General features: G+C 34.2%; 1 protein-coding gene across 1 annotated transcript in view; it reads right to left on the reverse strand.

Annotated features, from left to right (window-relative positions):
- The window catches only part of CCDC39 (coiled-coil domain 39 molecular ruler complex subunit), a 76,150-nt gene that overhangs the window by 47,836 nt on the left and 9,048 nt on the right, over nucleotides 1–19,266 (reverse strand). The window contains exons 2-9 of the mRNA XM_054481200.2: nucleotides 12,731–12,850; nucleotides 10,742–10,888; nucleotides 9,448–9,606; nucleotides 8,554–8,646; nucleotides 8,329–8,457; nucleotides 3,630–3,821; nucleotides 1,030–1,133; nucleotides 252–384 (exon numbers count right to left, since the gene is read on the reverse strand). Of these exons, the coding sequence (XP_054337175.1) occupies nucleotides 252–384; nucleotides 1,030–1,133; nucleotides 3,630–3,821; nucleotides 8,329–8,457; nucleotides 8,554–8,646; nucleotides 9,448–9,606; nucleotides 10,742–10,888; nucleotides 12,731–12,850 (1,077 nt within the window). The remainder of the gene's footprint in view (nucleotides 1–251; nucleotides 385–1,029; nucleotides 1,134–3,629; nucleotides 3,822–8,328; nucleotides 8,458–8,553; nucleotides 8,647–9,447; nucleotides 9,607–10,741; nucleotides 10,889–12,730; nucleotides 12,851–19,266) is intronic.

Here is a 19,266-nt window from a genome sequence, read left to right on the forward strand (position 1 = left end):
CATTGCACTTTAGCCTGGGCAACAAGAGCCAGACTTCATGGCAAAAAAAAAAAAAAAAAAAAAAAAGAGAGGAGACTGAGAATAACTTCAGAAGCAATGCATGAGAAGAGGTCCAAAACCAGATTATAAATGTGATCATACCAAAAAGCAGAGCTTCTTACAAGACCTCCTCGTCCTCTGATCCTGAGTCTAATTAATTCACTGTTGCTAAATTTTCTGTGATTTAAAGAAAAATTAAAACTAAACTTTACCTTCACATCTTTTTCCTCCTCCTTTACCATATCTTCCAAATTAGTAGCTTTCTCTTCTACAGACATGGTTTTCTCTGTTATCTCCTTTAATTTTGTTTGTATTATCTCATTATGATTTTTAGTTTTTTGTAACCTGAAGAGGGTTTATCACAAAAGATAGAAAACGTGCCTAAAAAGCATTTCATACAAACAAATAATAGTTTATCCTAATATTTATTTGTATAACTTGAAGGGGTTTTTTGCTGTAAACCTTTTTATTACCACTACATATTTAATAGACCATAAAAATATGGCTTCTGAGTCTTTGTGATGAAAATATGAGTAAAATTTTTTTAAGTTTAATAATGTAGTAGCTGGCCAGGCGCGGTTGCTCACGCCTGTAATCCCAGCACTTTGGGAGGCCAAGGTGGGCAGATCACAAGGTCAGGAGATGGAGACCATCCTGGCTAACACGGTGAAACCCCGTCTCTACTAAAAATACAAAAAATTAGCTGGGCCTGCTGGCAGGCACCTGTATTCCCAGCTACTCAGGAGACTGAGGCAGGAAAATGGTGTGAACCCAGGAGGCAGAGCTTGCAGTGAGCTGAGATCGCGCCACTGCACTCCAGCCTGGGCAACAAAGCAAGACTCTGTCTCAAAAAAAAAAAAAAAAAAAAAAAAAAAAAGTAGTAGCTAAAATCTTGCAGTTATTTAAACAACAAATAGTCTTAAGTATTTAATAATTTTCTAGATATAGTAAAAAATAATCATAAACATATTTAAATAGTTTTTTTCTTACCTTGCTGTTTCTTCATGCATGTCCTTCTTTATCTTGGAAATATTTTTCCTCAGAGCTTCTAAATCACTGGAAGTTCTATTCACAGTGGCTTTTAAAGAATCCAGCTATTTATTAGTTAACAGACAGAAATTATATATTTACTCTGTATCTTATAACTTATTTCATTTCTGAGTTTTATTCTGCTCACTTTAAGTTCTAACCTACATCACACCCACAAAAATAGTAGCCATTTTTTTATATTTAATATATAAACAGATTTCCATATTGATCTGATATCAAATTTTAATTGGCTTTGTTGTATAATCCTAGCAAATTATAGAGAACACATATGTGTTGAAAGTAAATACAGAAATGTCTAATATCACTAGACCTCCTCAGAAAGAGCACATCCCCAGAGTCAAGATAAGCTAATATATATGTGCTCATAAGAATCATAAGTTTAATTGGATTTGAAAAATCTCAAAAGATTCTAATACATCAGACTCCTAATAACTACATTTTACTGTTAATCAATAGTAAACTACATTTTACTATTAATCAAAATTATTAAAACAGAAAATCTAAGATACGAATTTTCTTTTTTATTAAGGATCTTTGCAAAAACCCTAAACTCTCCACCAAATACTCTCAGAACAGACAAATTCAGTAAGGTTTCTGGATACAATATCAATATACAAAACCAGTTACATTCTCTACACTTACAACAAGCAATCCAAAAAAGAAATCAAGAAAACAATCCCATTTACAATGGCATCAAAAAGAATAAAATACTTAGGAATAAATTTAACCAAGGAAGAAAAAGATCTGTACACTAAATCTACAAAACATTGATGAAAGAAATTGTAGAGGACATAAAGATATCCTGTGTTCATGGATCGGAAGAATTAATACTGTTAAAATGGTCATACTATTCAAAGCAATCTACAGATTTGTGAAAGCTGTCAAAATCAAAATGGAGTCACTTGTGTCAAACCCTGACAAAATTGAGCTGGGGAAGGCCATGACGAGAGAGTTCTCATACATATTTGCCCAATAACAAGAACTATCACAAGAGACTCTGCCAGAACCACAGCCTTGCATAAAGACCACTGCAACCTTGCACAAAACCCTTCTACAGAGATATCTGCCCAGCAACTGACTGATCAACCTTGGACTGACACTACCCTAATTGATTCCTATAGCCAAGGATTATTATTTTAAAACAACTTAGGTAAAATTACTCATTTTACCTTTAAATACTTTTGCCTTCCTTTATCTCCCTAGACATGCCTATAATCTGTCATAGCCTGTATATACTGGATTTTCAAATTCCCTGCTCATTCCTAATTAAGCTCAATATTTTTAGAGGGCCTCTGTCTGTTATTTAGGTTGACAGATTCAATACAATATCAAAATTCCAATGTCATTCTTCACCGAAACAGAAAAACAATTTTAAAATTCATATGGAACTATAAAAGATCCCAAATAGCTCAAGTAATCTTAAGCAGAAAGAACAAAGCTGGAGGCAACATACTTTTTTATTTAAAATTGTATTACAAAGCTAAACTAATCAAAACAAAATGGTGCAGTCATCCGTTGGCATCCACAGGGGATTGGTTCCAGGATCCCTCACAGATAGCAAAATCTACAGATGTGTAGGTCCCTTATATAAAATGACATGTATTTGCATATAACCTATGTACAGCCTCCTGTATACTTTAAATAATCTCTTGATTATTTTTAACACCTAATACAATGTAAATGCTATGTAAATAATTTTCATATTTTTAAAATTTGTATCCTTTTTTATTGTTATATTATTTTTATTGGGTTTCTTTTCTGAATATTTTTTATCAATTGTTGGTTGAATCTACACATGCAGAATCCATGGATAAGGAAGTCTGACTGTACTGGCCAAAAAAAAAAAACCAGACACACAGAAAAATGGAACAGAATAGAGAACCCAGAAATAAACCCATGCATATACGATCAACTAATTTTCAGTTAAGGTGTCAAGAATACACAATGGGGAAAGGAAAGTCTCTTCAATCGATGATGTTAAGAAAACTGGATAGCCACATGCAAAAAAAAAAAAAGAAAAAGAGAAAGAAATTGGGCTTTTCTCTGGTACCATATACAAAAATTAATTCAAAATGAATTAAAGACTTAAATATAAGACCTGACACTGTAAAACTTCTCAAAGAAAACATAGGAGAAAAGCTCCTTGACATTGGTATCTGTAATGATTTTTTGAATTTGACACCAAAATTACAGGCAACAAAAGCAAAAATAAACAAGCAGGACTACATCAAACTAAAAAGTTTCTTTAAGGTGAAGGAACCACCAAGAAAATGAAAAGGTAACCTACAGAATGGAAGAAAATATTTGCAAACCATTTACCTGTGATGTGAATGGCACCCCGTGGTGCTTAATCAGGGGTTTAATCAGAGTATCCCAAAAGTTCCACAAACAAAGCGACATTAAAAAAAAAAGGAAGAAAGAAAGAAGAAAAAAAAAAAACTAGAAGCAGTTTCTCCATCACAGGAAAAGCTTTATGCTTATTTTATATTTTATAGTGATTTGTCATGAACATACAAGCCAGTCTTTTTTAGTTGACATACCTCACCCTTCAGCTGAATTCTACTAGTTTCATGGTCCTGATATGCCGTTCTACATTTTAAAAGTTGACGATCAGCCACAGAAATTCTTTTCTCATATTCTGTGTTATTCCCAATCTCACTTTCCAAAAACTTGATCTTTTCTTTAACCAAATTTTCTTTTTCTCTTGTTTCCTGCTTTATCCTTGCTAATTCCTAGGATTAAAACAAATATGTTTACTTAAATATATGTTTAAACTGACAAAACTAAAAGGAATTTAGTTTCTATTTTTCTATTGTTACATTTAGTACTTATTTTACCAAAACTTCTTAGAAGACATTTTTAAATACTTTTATATTAATAAAAGCAAAATATTAGTATGTTACATATTAATGTCTATAAATTCATATTGTTAAATGCCTCTGTTTCTTTCATATATCTGGAATTTTGCTAAAGAGATGAGAAAAACGGTTATGCTTTTATATATGAAAGGTAAAACCTACAAATGTAACAGTGTTGAATATTTTTCACATGGAAAGCAGGGTTTCAATGAAGTTTTCCAAATATTTTACAGACCGGTTTTTTTTTCATGTTTTGAAAATAGCATTTTAGTTATTGGTTTCAATAGGAATGTCTTCACTCAGGCCTTTCACTGGTCATAGGGACAATAATAAATAGAATACACAAAACACTGTAACTGAAATGTGGACAAAGTACGATGGGAACAAAGAGATGATGAATTCTTTCCAAGAGGAGTCATTAATTGACATTATACTTTCCTGGCTTTCCAGGATAAGGAAGAAAAAAAAAAGAAAAAGAAGTAGAAGAAGAAAAAAGACGTGCCCAAGAGGCATCATTTGAGTCAGGCTTACAAACATGAATGGGGTTGCATAAATACTCTAATGTAGTTAAAGTGTAGGGTGGGAAGGCAGGGGTGCAAAAGGAATATATTAAGAAGGGTTGGGGTCCAGATGAAAGGGATAAAGCTGGAAAGGTAGGGTTTAGGGCCAAATTGTGAAAAAATTCAAATGTCATGTTAAAGATCAACTTTTAAGCAATGTAAAACAAAAAGATTTCAAAGCTGGGAAATAAAAAGATTAGATGTTGTTTTTACAAGCGATGCTGATGGCAATAAGTTGGATGAATTAGAAAAAAAATTACCCTAATATGTATTACTTGCATGTATTCCAAAATGAGGTCCTTCCAAACAACTAATCACAGGAGACTGGGGAAGGAGGTATGTGTTCTGAAATCAATAGGTTTTAGAAATGCTGCATGTATACATATTAGCATATTAAATGGCTACACGTCTGAGATATAACATATTTTAAAAAGGAAATTTTAAAGTTGTTTAATTTTCATGTTGTTTAATCCAATTTTTAAGTTGTTCTAAATATTTACTGTGTTCATTCACTCAAAAGACACGTCAAAACTTCCTAAGTTTAAATATTTTAGAATATGAATCCAGAGTTTCTTGCCTTATGATTTTTTCTACCACTTAATCAGATGCTTTAATTCTACTTCAACATCATACTTAATAGTGCTATTCATCATAAAGTTTTCATATAGGTAATACTAAGTAATATTTTAAAACTTCTACACTGTAATAAAAGCATGGTAGAAAAATATTTTTCCACTTCTACACATTGTTTCTTTTAAGAATACAATTTCAGGATTTTATGACCAGACCCCTGACAAGAAAACGCCGAGAAGGCAGGAATGAACTGTTTTGCAAGAAGAGGAACAAAAGAGTAAAATATCAGTTAGGAGATAAAATATGCCACCCTCAAATATGCTAACCATCGGAGGTGTTTGAACCAGAGCAACTCCATCTTGAAGAGGAGTAGCGTAAAATAAGGCTGCGACCTACAGGGCTGCATTCCATTCCCAGACAGGCAATCTAAGTCACAGGATGAGATAGGAGGTTGGCTCAAGATATCATAAAGAACTTGCTGATTAAAAAAAGAACTTGCAGTAAAGAAACCAGCTAAACCACCTGCCCCCCAACCCCCCGACCAAGATGGAAAAGAGAGTGACCTCTGGTCATTTTCACTGCTTATTATATGCTAATTATGATGCATTAGTCTGCTAAAAGACACTCCCACCAGCACCACGGCAGTTTTCAAATGCCCTAGCAATGTCAGGGAGTTACCCTATATGGTCGAAAAGGGGGAGGCATGAATAATCTATCCCTTGTTTAGCATATAATCAAGAAATAACCATAAAAATGGGCAACCACCAGCCCTCAGGGCTGCTTTGCCTATGGAATAGCCATTCCTTTATTCCTTTGCTTTCTTAATGAAGCTGCTTTCACTTTTACTCTGTGGATTTACCTCAAATTCTTTCTTGTATGAGATCCACGAACACTCTTTCAGGGTCTGGATCAGGACCCCTTTCTGGTAACAGTATGAAAATAATAAAACCATAGAAATCAGAAATCCTATATATCAGGGGTTTTTAAAAAATGTGTTCTGTTTTGTTTTATTCTCAGAGAGCAGTTATCAAACACTTAGAAGCATCCTGCTGCCTAACAGAACCACCTCTTAGCACCCTCCTTAGTCTCTGACAGCACAATCAGGAGATGTCAACATGTAAGTAAGGAACCACTGTGAATGTGACCAGGGAGCTATTAGTTGTGTATTCTGCCAAATCAGCTGACCGAGTTACTTTAGCCATGGGGTTGTATGAGAAAACTGATTGTGGATACGTAATCTTGGATCTCGCACATGACTTACAGAGAGGAAGCAGTCATGACTTGAGAAAAGAATTTTTATCTGAGAATTTTACATTATCAAGCCCAGAAAGGCATTAAAATCAGACAGAAATAACATCCCACTGCACCCCTTTTATGAGCTGTGTACTCATGTCTTGATACAGCTTGCTATTGCCACAAGCAGCTATAAATTAACCTAATAATGCCTCAGCAGATACTATAACCCACACCCTGCAGCTTAACAATGTATAGCCAATCAATAGCTGATGTTATTTCAATGTAAATTCTTGATAAACAACTCAGGAACTCCCTCTTTTTTTCCCCCCTTTAAAAATCAACTTGTAACTGCTGCTAATTGGAGTGTATATTTAAGGCAACTTGAATCTATACTCCCAGGTTCCCAGGAATCAATCCTCAAGCTTGGCCAAAAGAAACTCTGCTTCCATTAATTTTGCTTCAGCTTCTTCCTTGTAAGTCGACAGCTTAATGTTTGAAAGCAATGAGAAGTTAAGAAATATTAATAGCAGGCCAGGTGTGGTGGCTCACGCCTGTAATCCCAGCACTTTGGGAGGCGGGTGGATTGCCTGCGGTCAGGAGTTCGAGACCAGCCTGGCCAACATGATGAAACCCTGTCTCTACTAAAAAAAAATACAAATATTAGCTGGGCGTGGTGGTGGGAGCCCGTAATCCCAGCTACGTGGATGAGGCAGGAGAATTGCTTGAATCCGGGAGGCAGAGATTGCAGTGAGCTGAGATCACGGCATTGCACTCCAGCCTGGGCGACAAGAGTGAAACTCAGTTTCAAAAAAAAAATAGGTAGTATCAGCATTAATTAAGAGAACCTCCTTTAAAAAAAAAAAAGAATTAAGAGAACCTCAGCCAGGCGTGGTGGCTCATGTCTGTAATCCCAGTACTTTGGGAGGCTGAGGCAGGTGGATCACGAGGTCAGGAGATCGAGACCATCCTGGCTAACACACGGTGAAACCCCGTCTCTACTAAAAATCCAAAAAAATTAGCCAGGCATGGTGGCAGGCACCTGTAGTCCCAGCTACTCAGGAGGCTGAGGCAGGAGAATGGCGTGAACCCGGGAGGTGGAGCTCGCAGTGAGTAGAGATCAGGTCACTGCACTCCAGCCTTGGTGACAGAACAAGACTCCGTCTCAAAAAAAAAAGAATTAAGAGAACCTCATAGTTAAGATTGGTTCTCCTTTGTCCCTCCTAGGGAGGTATAACCAGTTTTGTTGATAAAATGTTGGTTACTTACAGAAATTGAAAATATAACAACCAAAAGTAAACCACACCCAGATACCAGAACTTAAACTCCCAGTAGCCTGAGCTGCTTGCCAAATGCCTTTCCATAGAGTAGATAGAATTTAACCCATCTTCTCACCTGACTCCGAATTCCTTCTCTTTCTCAAATCTTCCCACTTTTATTCCCCATTATTTCATTCCCTAATGATTTTCCAAAAACATTCTCCTAAATTACCACTGAAAATAACAAGAGATAACACTTGGTCTGTGTTATCAGTGCAGTATTCCCCGCTTCCAAGCCTCTATGTCATTATTGGTGTCTCAGCTTCAAAAGTGAAACTTTACTGCAGTCTAGGTTTCTTTTCTGACTCCTTGTCCCTTGGCTATTCATGGAGGTTCATTTCCCTACTGTAACTTATTGCCAAATAGCATACACATTAAATCCAAGGGACCTTGGACAGCCATGTGTAAGTCAGGGCATTGGTTTTATTGCAAGAACAGTATTTACTGACTCTCTCTTGTTCCGCAATTCTGAGATGACAGGATCCAGTGTCTGGAGTTATAATACTACACTCAAATAATCTTCATCACATTTCCAAATGGATATAGAGTCAGCTTTCAAAAATATTTACCAAAACTACTGAATATTGCTACAAAAGTGACTTTCAAATAACAATGTGATTTACATTTGGAATAATGAGTTAAATACAAAAGAGACAAATACAGTTGAACATTACAAGGACCAAACAACTACTTTACCAAAGCACAGTTATCTATGTCTCCATCCCTCTTCTGCATCTGTTCTATTGTGTTCTCCCACTGTTTAATGAGTTCTTGTCTTTCATTATGAATCTTACGAAAATCTTGTGCTGCTTTATCCAATTCTAACTGTCAAACAGAGAGCAAAGAACATTTCTGTGAATTTAAGTGGTTTTGCAAACATCACCTTGAAAATTAAGAAATAAAAATCTTCCTTAAACTAACCTGTGCGCTTATAGTCTCTGTAAGTTCGTTGTCAAGTATCTTTCTTTTCTGATTACATTCCAGAGTTAGTCTTTCTAATTGCAGAGTCAGTGCCTATGATGTAATTATATACAGATACTTATAATTCTCATTCTATTAATTTAAATGTTATTAGTGTATCTAACATTAAATAGTATTACACTATACATATACATTTATTTTATATCTAAAACAACTGTGAAATAATAAATATCTTTCTTATCTTTTAACCCCAAAAAGCTAATCTAATGTGTTTGCATATAGCTGCATAAAAACTCAATTGTTTCTAAAATGACTTTTAATATTTTTAAAGTAAATTAGAAAAAAGATTAAGTTGTAATTTGCTATTTGAAAGTTTTAAAATAATGCATTGGTATTAAATCTACCAGAAAATAGCATGTTTTATAATACTAGCTTTATTAGTATCACCAGATATAAGTAGATTTTAAGTGATTTTTATAACAATCAATAGCACTACAGTCTCAAATCAGCAAAAACTACATGTAATATTCAAACTACATTTTAGGCAAAATAGCTAAAATATATTAAAATAGTTCTAGTGGAAAACTTTCTCTTCTGAAATGCTTTTGAGCATCCTTATAAATCAGGATATTCTTAACCTGCGGTCCATGGATCCTCAAATAATCAAAGGGAATCAGAGAATCTATGAAACAGTCAGCAATATTTTATGGGTATTTGAATATAGTCATTTTTTCTACAGAGAAGACATTTCGCTTTATTAGCTTCTCCAAGAAGCCTCTGACTCAGAAGTTTAAGAATTGCTGCCTTAAAAATCGTAAGTATAACTTTAGGTAAATAGGTTGACACACTACAGATTTAGAGAAAACCTAACAGTTACAATTTGTAATTTCTCACCCTAATTTTATTATCATCTTGTTGTGCATACTTCTGAAGAGTGAGAGCATCACTATCTTTATGAGCTGATTCTTCTAACCAGGCCTCCAATGCTTGCTGGTCCCAGTTCATTTGACATTTCAAACCATCCAGTTTTTGAGTGGCTTTAAATATGCCATTCTAATTTCCAAAGAGAGAGAGAAAAGGGGAGATTACAAAACATTACTTACTATACAGACTAAAATAAAACATACCTTTATATACTATGGAGCAAAATTAAAAATGAAGAAATCCTGTCCCTGCCTTCCAGATGTTTATAATATGCCATATTTTAATTATATAAACTATAATTATATAGCTTGTATCTTAATTCTTTCATTGTAAAATAGAGGAGAGATGACTATACAAAGTCAAGAACAGTAGTTGAGCCAAAGCTTGCTTTAAAAGGCTTTAGGCTTTAAGGTAGCTCCCTCACAGCAACTGCATTAATCATTCCACCAAAGCCACCACAAATATATATGCAATCATAGTTAAAATAATATGTTTGGTATGCTAACTCAAATCCAAGACAAGTATCCTCCAGCCCCATTTCCAACCATATTGTTTGCCCCTAAGAAGTCTCTTATAGAGAAATTTTGGAAACATTTCTAATTGAAGTAAATATAGTAAAAGAGATAAAAAAAATTTATGTACATTTAGTCACTTAATAAATCTAGATTCATAAAAAAAGAGACAACCATATAAACAAATACAAATTAATAAGTATGTAATTATATACAAAGATTACATTATAAAATATGTAAGCATATTTCCATATGTATATACATATGTAAAGAGAAGAATCAGAATTTGGAAAGAGCTCCCAAATCAAGTAACTATAAACTAAAGAAAAGACAGAAATAGGTTAAAGTAGTTTAATGTTAGAGTCACAAAACTAATAAATCAATATGAAAGGTCAACATTTTAAAAGAAATTCAAAACTAAAAGTGATTTTTTAAAATGTGGCTGTTAAAAATCTAACACTTACATATAAACCATGCCTGGTATTTTATAACAGGCAGCAAGCATGGTACTTTGCATATAGTAAGTCTCAGTAAGTAGCTGGTGAATGAATAATGGGAAAATGTACTATTCTATTATTGTTTCATTCAAATCACAGCTCCATGCGCCTTTCACTGTCCAAAAAATGCGTAAGTAAACACTAGGAAACTAATGTATGCCTTTCCCATACAAGAAAAAAAAAAAAGTCAATGCTCATTTGGTGACGGAAGAATGAGCAGTAGCACAGAATTTTAAGTAATATTTCAACATATACTTCTTTATCACTTTTCTTTTCCAGTATTGAAGCCATCTCATTTTCCAGCCGTTGAATTTCATCTTTCACTCGTCCCAATTCTCTTTGAGCAATGGCCTTAAAATGTTCTTCACTTTCAGTCTCACGCTCCCTTGCTTTGCAAAGAGACTACAGAATAACACACAAGATAAAAAGGCTTTTAAAATTTTAGAAATTTTGAATAAAAATATTTATAATAATCCATTAGATTAAAACAAAGTTCCCATAAATTGCTTACATTAAGTACCACTAATTCCACTACTCTAAAATTACATTAGACTGTGATTACAATATAGTTGGTGTTGCTCACTAGTTGTAAGAAAGTCAATGAACTGTGCTAGGAGAAAATACTGTCAATAGTTTTCAGATACTACGCTGATCTAGGAAAACTAAAGAAAACCAAAGTTTTAGTTAGACTTAAAACTTATTATCTACAAATAAGAAATATCCATTAAAAAACAGTTGAGAAATGACATGTTTTATATGAATTGATCACATATTCTAATTAATAGACATTATTTTTAAAAAATTAAACACCAATGGTTGTAAATATTCTCTAGAATATATTAGCATATAATCACACCTTTATGTTCAGTTTTATGTAATAAAAGAGTATGTGTTAACTAATTTTACAGTGCTTCAAGGTTATCACTTAGTATTAATTTTACAGTACTAAAGCTACCATTGTTGGAGGTTTATTATTCTTTTGTCTCTATTACTCTATTCATTTGAGGTTTGATGATAATAAGATACAACTACAGTCTCTGCCTCTCAAATCCCCAGCTCAGTAGTTTAATAACTTAAGGAAAAGTGTTGTTCCAAATAGTTTATCAATTACTCAATCATATTGAGATTCAAGAATTCTGAGTTTAAGTTTATTAAATTTGTAACTTTCTAATAAGACTTGTAAGCCATGAAATACTTACTTATCTATATTGATTATAAATAGCTTTTTAAAATATGGCACTGTTCATTTTTTTGAAACTGCATACTATTTCTCAGACAGTAGATGCACTTTAAAAAAAACTAGTTTGAGATAGAAGTTAGAAAACTCTCCAATGCTGTTTGCTGAGCTGCCTGGTTTGCTGGGCATCATTAGGGAGTGAGTTCCTATACCTGAACAGATTATGAAGCTTACTTAATCACCACAAGTTTTAATTTTTATTATATTTATGTTAACATTTCTAAGATGCCTAATGTCTTCCCCGGTTATCTGAAAGTCTCTTAAGTATAATTTAACTTTTTAATCTCAGGATTATTATTATGAATTTCAATTCTTGAACAATGCTAAGATGCCGTATGTGTAGACTACTGGCCTCCACTCAAAATGGCCCCGGTGAGTTGTGCTGAAAAATTAAAAAGGAGACAGAAATTTTATTATGTATTATATTAGCTCTGTTTCTGCTTATAGCCATCATTTCTCACCACCATCATTGTACCTTTCTCAAATAACCTGCTGTCTAATACAGATTGTTTGAATAATGATTTCTCCTTTCATATGGATTAATTTTTTGTTTAAAATTGGAGCAGTCGCAGCACTTTGGGAGGCTGAGGTGGGAGGATCACCTGAGGTCAGGAGTTCGAGACCAGCCTGACCAACATGGTGAAATCCCATCTCTACCAAAAATACAAAAATTAGCTTGGCATGGTGGGTGCCTATAATCCCAGCTACTCGGGAGGCTGAGGCATGAGAATCTTTTGAACCCAGGAGGCAGAGGTTGCAGTGAGCTGAGATCACGCCACTGTACTCCAGCCTAGGAAACAGAGCGAGACTTCATCTCAAAAAAAAATTGGACCAGTAGTTAGTTCCTCTAAGCCTTTTTCTATCTACTTTCATGTTCAAGGTTATGTTCACAATAGTTTAATTATGCTAAGGTTTCCTATTATAGCTGTAAAAATCACAGATGTAAATACACTATGAGATGTTCCATGACTACACGATATAATCAACATAAATTTCAGTTACTGTACCTGTGTAATTGAGAGCTCTTGCTTAACATTTTTGAAGTGAGAAGTCATAGAATTAATTCGCTCTTCATACTCACGTAACTCATCTTGCAAGCTTGCTCTTTCATCCTTCAGCTTTGACAACTGTAAATAATAAATACTATGATTAACCAAAGTCCTATTAAGTTTTACCATATGAAGGACCTAAAATTGAAGAAAATTAAATTTTCATTTACTTTGTCTTAGTCAATTTGGATTGCTATAACAAAAATATCATAGACCAGGTAGCTTAAACAAAATTTAATTTGATTCATGAGAAATTCCTCACAGTTCTGAAGGCTAGGAAGTCCAAGATTAAGGTGCCAACTAATGTGGTTCCTGGTGACGGCCCCCTTTCTGATTTGCAACAGATGCCTTCTTGCTGTATCTTCACATGACAGAGAAAGAGATCATCTTTCTCTTGTCTTTTCTTAAAAGGGCACCAACACCATTCATGAGGGCTCTACCTCTATGAACTGTTTACTTCTCAAAGGCTTCACCGCAAAATACCATCACATTGAGGATTGAGACCACCATATGAATTTTGGGAAAACAAAAACATTAAAAACATAGCATTTTGTTTCTTTAAATGTCCACATGAACTTCTAAAATCTACTAATTCTTTAAATATTATAAAATAGTGTTGTGATTTGGAGATTACTGTGGGAAAATTAGCACCATATTACACGGAATAGAAATCTCTCTTAGATTTGCAGCAGTAGCAGATCTACTCAAAAATGCATTTTTCATACAGCAATACTATATTTTTATAGGGCAAAAATGAGATTCTATTCCATTATTAAACCACAAGATATCTTTTTTTTTTTTTTTTTTTGAGATGGAGTCTTGCTCTTGTCACCCAGGCTGGAGTGCAGTGGCGTGATCTCAGCTCACTGCAACCTCTGCCTCCCGGGTTCAACCAGATTCTGCTGTCTCAGCCTCCTGAGTAGCTGGGATTACAGGTGCCCACCACTACACCTGGCTAATTTTCTTTTTTTTTTTTTTTTGGTATTTTTAGTAGAGAAGGGGTTTCACCATGTTGGCCAGGCTGGTCTCGAACTTCTGATCTTAGGTGATCTGCCCGCCTCAGCCTCCCAATGTGATAGGATTACAGATATGAGCCACCACGCCCGGCCTAAACCACAGGATATCTTAAGCGAACAAGAGCATACTAACAAGATGTAACAAAAACAGAGCAGGAACCATAAATTTGAATAGTCACTAGGCATCAAGCATGATTTCTTCTCCAAGAACTCCTTATCAAACCCCATTGAACTGGGCTAAGTTTAAGAGAACAGAACTGACTTTTATGTACCTAGAAATGGTTTCTTAATGTATTTGTTTACCTTTGAATTATAACTCTGACTGGAAACAAAACTGTGTAAATGTTAAACAAAATAAATCCTTGGGAAATTATAAGACAGATTCTCAGGATTATTAGAATATACTATCCCTCAAAGCAGCATATAAGGGCAACAAAATAAAGATATGCTTTCTTGAGGTCTGGAGCTACAGTCCCCAAAGTCAGGGATATCTCCTGAGGGTACACAACACAATCCACTGAAGTGTGAAAGGAAATATTAGAATTTCGATTTAAGAAAAAAATACTAATTTACTCATTTGTATGTCCTATACTAATATTAAATACATTTTTTTGCGTTTTGTGTCATTAAACTTTTAATTCCCTCTCGTTTCCTGTTCTTTTTTTAAAAAGTTATTAAAATGAGTTATTTCTTTACTTTTTGTCTTAATGATTGAATTAAAAAGGCATTTAAGGCTATATGTTTTCTTTAAATAAAATTTTTGCTGTTTCCCATGGATCTGGGCATGAAGCAGTCTCTTTTTATTGTTTTCTAAAAGGTGATTTTTCCTTTTCAATTTCTTTTTCATATAAGGGCCACCCAAGAATATTTCTCAGAAACCTGCCTAAGTATTTAATATGGAGGATCATTTTTAATTATTTAATAAATAATTTTTAAAAATAATTTTAAAATAATCTATTACAAATTCTATTGGCTTATTATCAAATAATGTGACCTACAAAATGTTTGTTTGTATAGCATTTTAGGGATTATAATTTTTTAATTTTGGCAAAATATACAACATACAATTTACCATTTTAACCATTGCTATGTGTACAGTTCAGTAGCATTAAGTACATTCACACTGTTATACAACCATTACCACCAATCCATCTACAGAACTTTTTCATCTTCCCTGAACCTCTATAAGATAAACACTGACTCCCCATTCCCCGCTCCTCTCAGCCCCTGACAACCACCATTCCACTTTCCATCTCTATGAATGTGACTACTCTAGGTACCTCATATAAATGCAGTCATGCAATATTTGGCCTTTTGTTTTTGGGTTATTCACTTAGCATAATGCTTGCAAGTTTCATCATTGACTTTTAATGCATTAAGATTTTGTTTTGGTATAGTACATGATCCACTCTTGCAAATGTTTTATGGGTATGTTTTAGGGTGCATATTCTCTATTCAAGAGATAGGTGTCTCTATGTTTTTATTTTTATTGTTTTATATCCCTTATATCCTTATTTTTGTCTAGTAGAGTTGTCTAATTCTGAGGTGCTCATTAATGAAAGAGCTCACTGTAACTGTACTTTTGTCAAAGTCTACTTGCATTTATAATAGGTCTTGCTTTTATGTAAGTAGCTGTTGTGTTTTGTGCATACAGCTTTATGACTTTTATTTGTTTCATCAATTATGCCATTTATAATTGCATAATGTCCCCAGAGCAAACTTCTGACTTTTAAATGAAAGCATAATTAACTCTCCACAAGTTGAAAAGCCCTTCCCCAAAGAGTTTCCAAACAACATTTTATAGCTTCTTTCTTAAATATAAAGGGACATGTAACAATCACCAGATATTTATTGAAAACGTAATTACATCATGTGCAGGATGCCAAAATAAGCAAACAAGATCCCAGAAGAAACAGATAATTCAGGACAAAAAAGACAAGAACTAAACACATACACATTACACACACACACACACACACACACACACAATCAGACTGGAGAAGATATTTTACCCCTAAAACAAGACCATGGTGCTACAAAAAAGCAACAAAGAACTTGAAAATATAGTTCATCAATATAGTTGCCCAAATAAAACATGCAATGGAAAGATAAAACCCTAAATACTTTCAGAGTATTTTTTTTAAAAAGGTAAACTACAAAGAAACAGAAATCAGACTAATATCAGATTACTAACTGAAACACAGCTGGAAGATAATTGATACATTCCAAATTCTGAAGTAAAATTATTTTCAACTTAAAGTCTTCTACCCAGCCAAACTACCATCAAATGTGAGTGTAAATAAAGATATTTTTAGAGATTCAAAGATTCAGAGTGTTTACATCTCAAACAGTCTTCTTATGGAGATACAAGAAACCATTCTATCAAAATAAGGGAATAATACAGACATACTTCATTTTATTGCACTTTACTTTATTGTACTTCTCCAATAGCAGATTTTTAACAAAGTGAAGGTTTGTGGCAACCCTGTGTCTAGCAAGTCTATTAGCATCATTTTTCCAATCGCATGTGCTTATTTTGTGTCTCTATGTCACATTCTGGTACTTCTTGCAATATTTAAATTTTTTTCATTATTATTATATCTGTTACAGTTATCAGTGATCAGTGATCGTCGATGTTACTATTGTAATTGTTTTGGGGTGCCACAAACCGTGCCTCTATAAGACAATGAACTTGATCAAAAAATGTTGTATGTGTTCTGACTGCACCACTGACCAGGGCTCCCTCATCTCTCTCCCTCTTTTGGGGCCTCTCTATTCCTTGAAACACAATATTGAAATTAGGCCAATTAATAACCTTACAATGGCCTCTATGTATAAAAATCAAAAGCTAGAAATGATGAAGGCCCAAAGTTGACATAGGCCAAAAACTCAGCCTCTTGCACCAAACAATTAACCAAGTTGTGAATACAAAGGAAATGTTCTTGAAGGAAATTAAAAGCGCTACTCCCTTGAACACACAAATGATGAGAAAGCAAAATAGCCTTATTGCTGATATGGAGAAAGTGAGATAGGAGGTGGGTCTAGACTCCAGAAGCAGGACTCAGACACCAGACCAAATTGAGGACTAGATAAAACAGGTTCGGGCAGAGGCAGGTTTCTATAAGACATGCTCACCAGTGTGCCATGTCAGTTCACCTTTGCCATGGCAACACCCAGAGGTTATTACCCCTTTGAACCGGGCACAATGGCTCACGCCTGTAATCCCAACATGTTGGGAGGCCAAGGCAACATGGCAAAACCCATCTCTACTAAAAATAAAAAAAATTAGCCAGGCATGGTGGCACACAATGGTAGTCCCAGCTACTTAGGAAGCTAAAGTAAGGGGATCACTTGAGCCTGGGAGGCAGAGGTTGCAGTGAGCTGAGATCATGCCACTGCACTCTAGCCTGCACAACAAAATGAGACCCTGTCTCAAAAAAACAAAACAAATGAAGAAACCAAGGAGTCTTCCAGACTTGGGGTCTTCAGATATGCTGGTCTCTCTTCCTAGAACATTTTCCTTCCCTAATGGCTGGTTGTATATTATTATTCAGGGCCTCATATTCTTCAGTTTGTATATAAAATTAGAGAGGCTGTCCCTGCCCATTTAATTCAATACAGTTTTTCCCAGTTATTTTCTCTCATGGCAACCTTTTCACATTTAGTAATTACCTTCAAACAACTTACCACAATTAGTAACTATGTTTCTATTTGCTTGTTTATTTATTTTCTATCTTTGACACTAGATTATAAGATGAATGGCAACAGGAACCATACGCATTCTTAAAAATTTTTTGCTTAAGCTTAATGGCAAGAAGCATATGCATTTTGTTCACCCTACATTCAGAATCTAGAGTAATGCCTAGAACATAATAGCACTCAGTAAAAATCCACAGAGAGAACAGATATAGGAATTACAAGAGTTTTAGATTTGTATGGAGTTATATCTGTCAGTCTTTTCTTTGGTGATTTTTATGTTTTGTGCTACACTGAGGAGGGCCTTTCTCAGAAGATTATTTTAAAAGTCTCCAATAAATTCACATAGTACTTTTATACATACTCTACAGCAAAATTTGTAACATACATGAAATGTATGTTCATGTGTTAGAGGAAGCAGATTCATAACTCTTTTTTCAAAACAAAATAGCAATAGACCATTTATTAAATAGTATATCCCTCTCCTTTGGTTGGAAATGCATCTTTTTTATATTAAATTCTCATACATGCAAAGATATGCTTCTGGATGTCTGGTGTTTCATTGATTTATTTATCTTTGCAAAAGTGCCACACTGTTTTGAGTAGCATAGCTTTTTAATATGGTAGGGCAAAACACACTATCACCACCATCACAACTATTTTGTCTAGTATCAAACACTTTCACTTCCAAATGAACTTTGGAATTGACTTGTCAAGTTTTTTTTAAAAAGGGCCCTAGGCATTTTCATTGAAATTTTATTGAATATACAGAATAATTTAAGAACTGAAACTTTTATCATATTGTCTTCCTACCCAGAAATATGTAAATGTCTCTGTTTGTTCAGATCTTCTTTTATGTAATTAATTCTTAATATAGTTGCACATGACCAGATTCAGAGCATTTCTATAACCCCAGAATTAGAAGAAACCTCCAAGATTGCCCCGACTACAAAATGTACATCAGCAACACGTAGTGCTTTTACACTTCCACTACCTCCTGAGGAAATACATTTTACCACAATAGATAATGAAATAGATAATGACTTGGATAATGAAATAAGTCTCATAGGGAAAATGTCAGAGGGGTTCTGTAATTGTCCTGTTTCACAATTTCCTTATCTACACAAAATGCTTTTTTAGTGATGATTATCTTGACCAGTATCTATAAAAATTTTTAAACATGTACACATCACAAGGCTGAATCAGATTGTTGACTGCTCTGTTGAGCACTGTTAATGAAAGAGATGGATGTAAAGTCTTTATAAAGGGGCACTGACTTCATAGCCAAATATTATGCAATATTTCTGAAATCACTGTTACTTTTTTTCAGTGTTTTCATCATTGTTCCCAGCACAGAGTAATCTCTTGATTAATATTCACTGAATTAATGAATGGATCATTCTTATGGATTTATTTCTTCTCACAACAGGGGGATATAACTACATTAAAAACATGTTCTAATGCAGAGGTACAGTAAAGACCTCTCTAATTACAGATTTTCAATATCCTTTTCTGGGAAATACACATTCACAATTTGTTTTTGCCCATGACAACCACTGCCTTGTAAAAAAATTATGTAATGTACTTAATATTTTTAAGGATGTGTACAAGTATTATCATGTAATTAAGTTGGGTGTGTATGGAAGGGGTGTGTGTGTGTGTGTCTAATTAATTCCTGAAGATGAGTGACATTAAACAAAAGCTGACAATTTTCTATGACTCTTTCCTAGAACCCAAGGCAAAGAAGAAAAGAAAGGTCTTTATATCAAAGTATTCTCACCT

The sequence above is a fragment of the Pongo pygmaeus genome, chromosome 2 (genome assembly GCF_028885625.2).
Source record: "Pongo pygmaeus isolate AG05252 chromosome 2, NHGRI_mPonPyg2-v2.0_pri, whole genome shotgun sequence".
Lineage (NCBI taxonomy): Eukaryota > Metazoa > Chordata > Mammalia > Primates > Hominidae > Pongo > Pongo pygmaeus.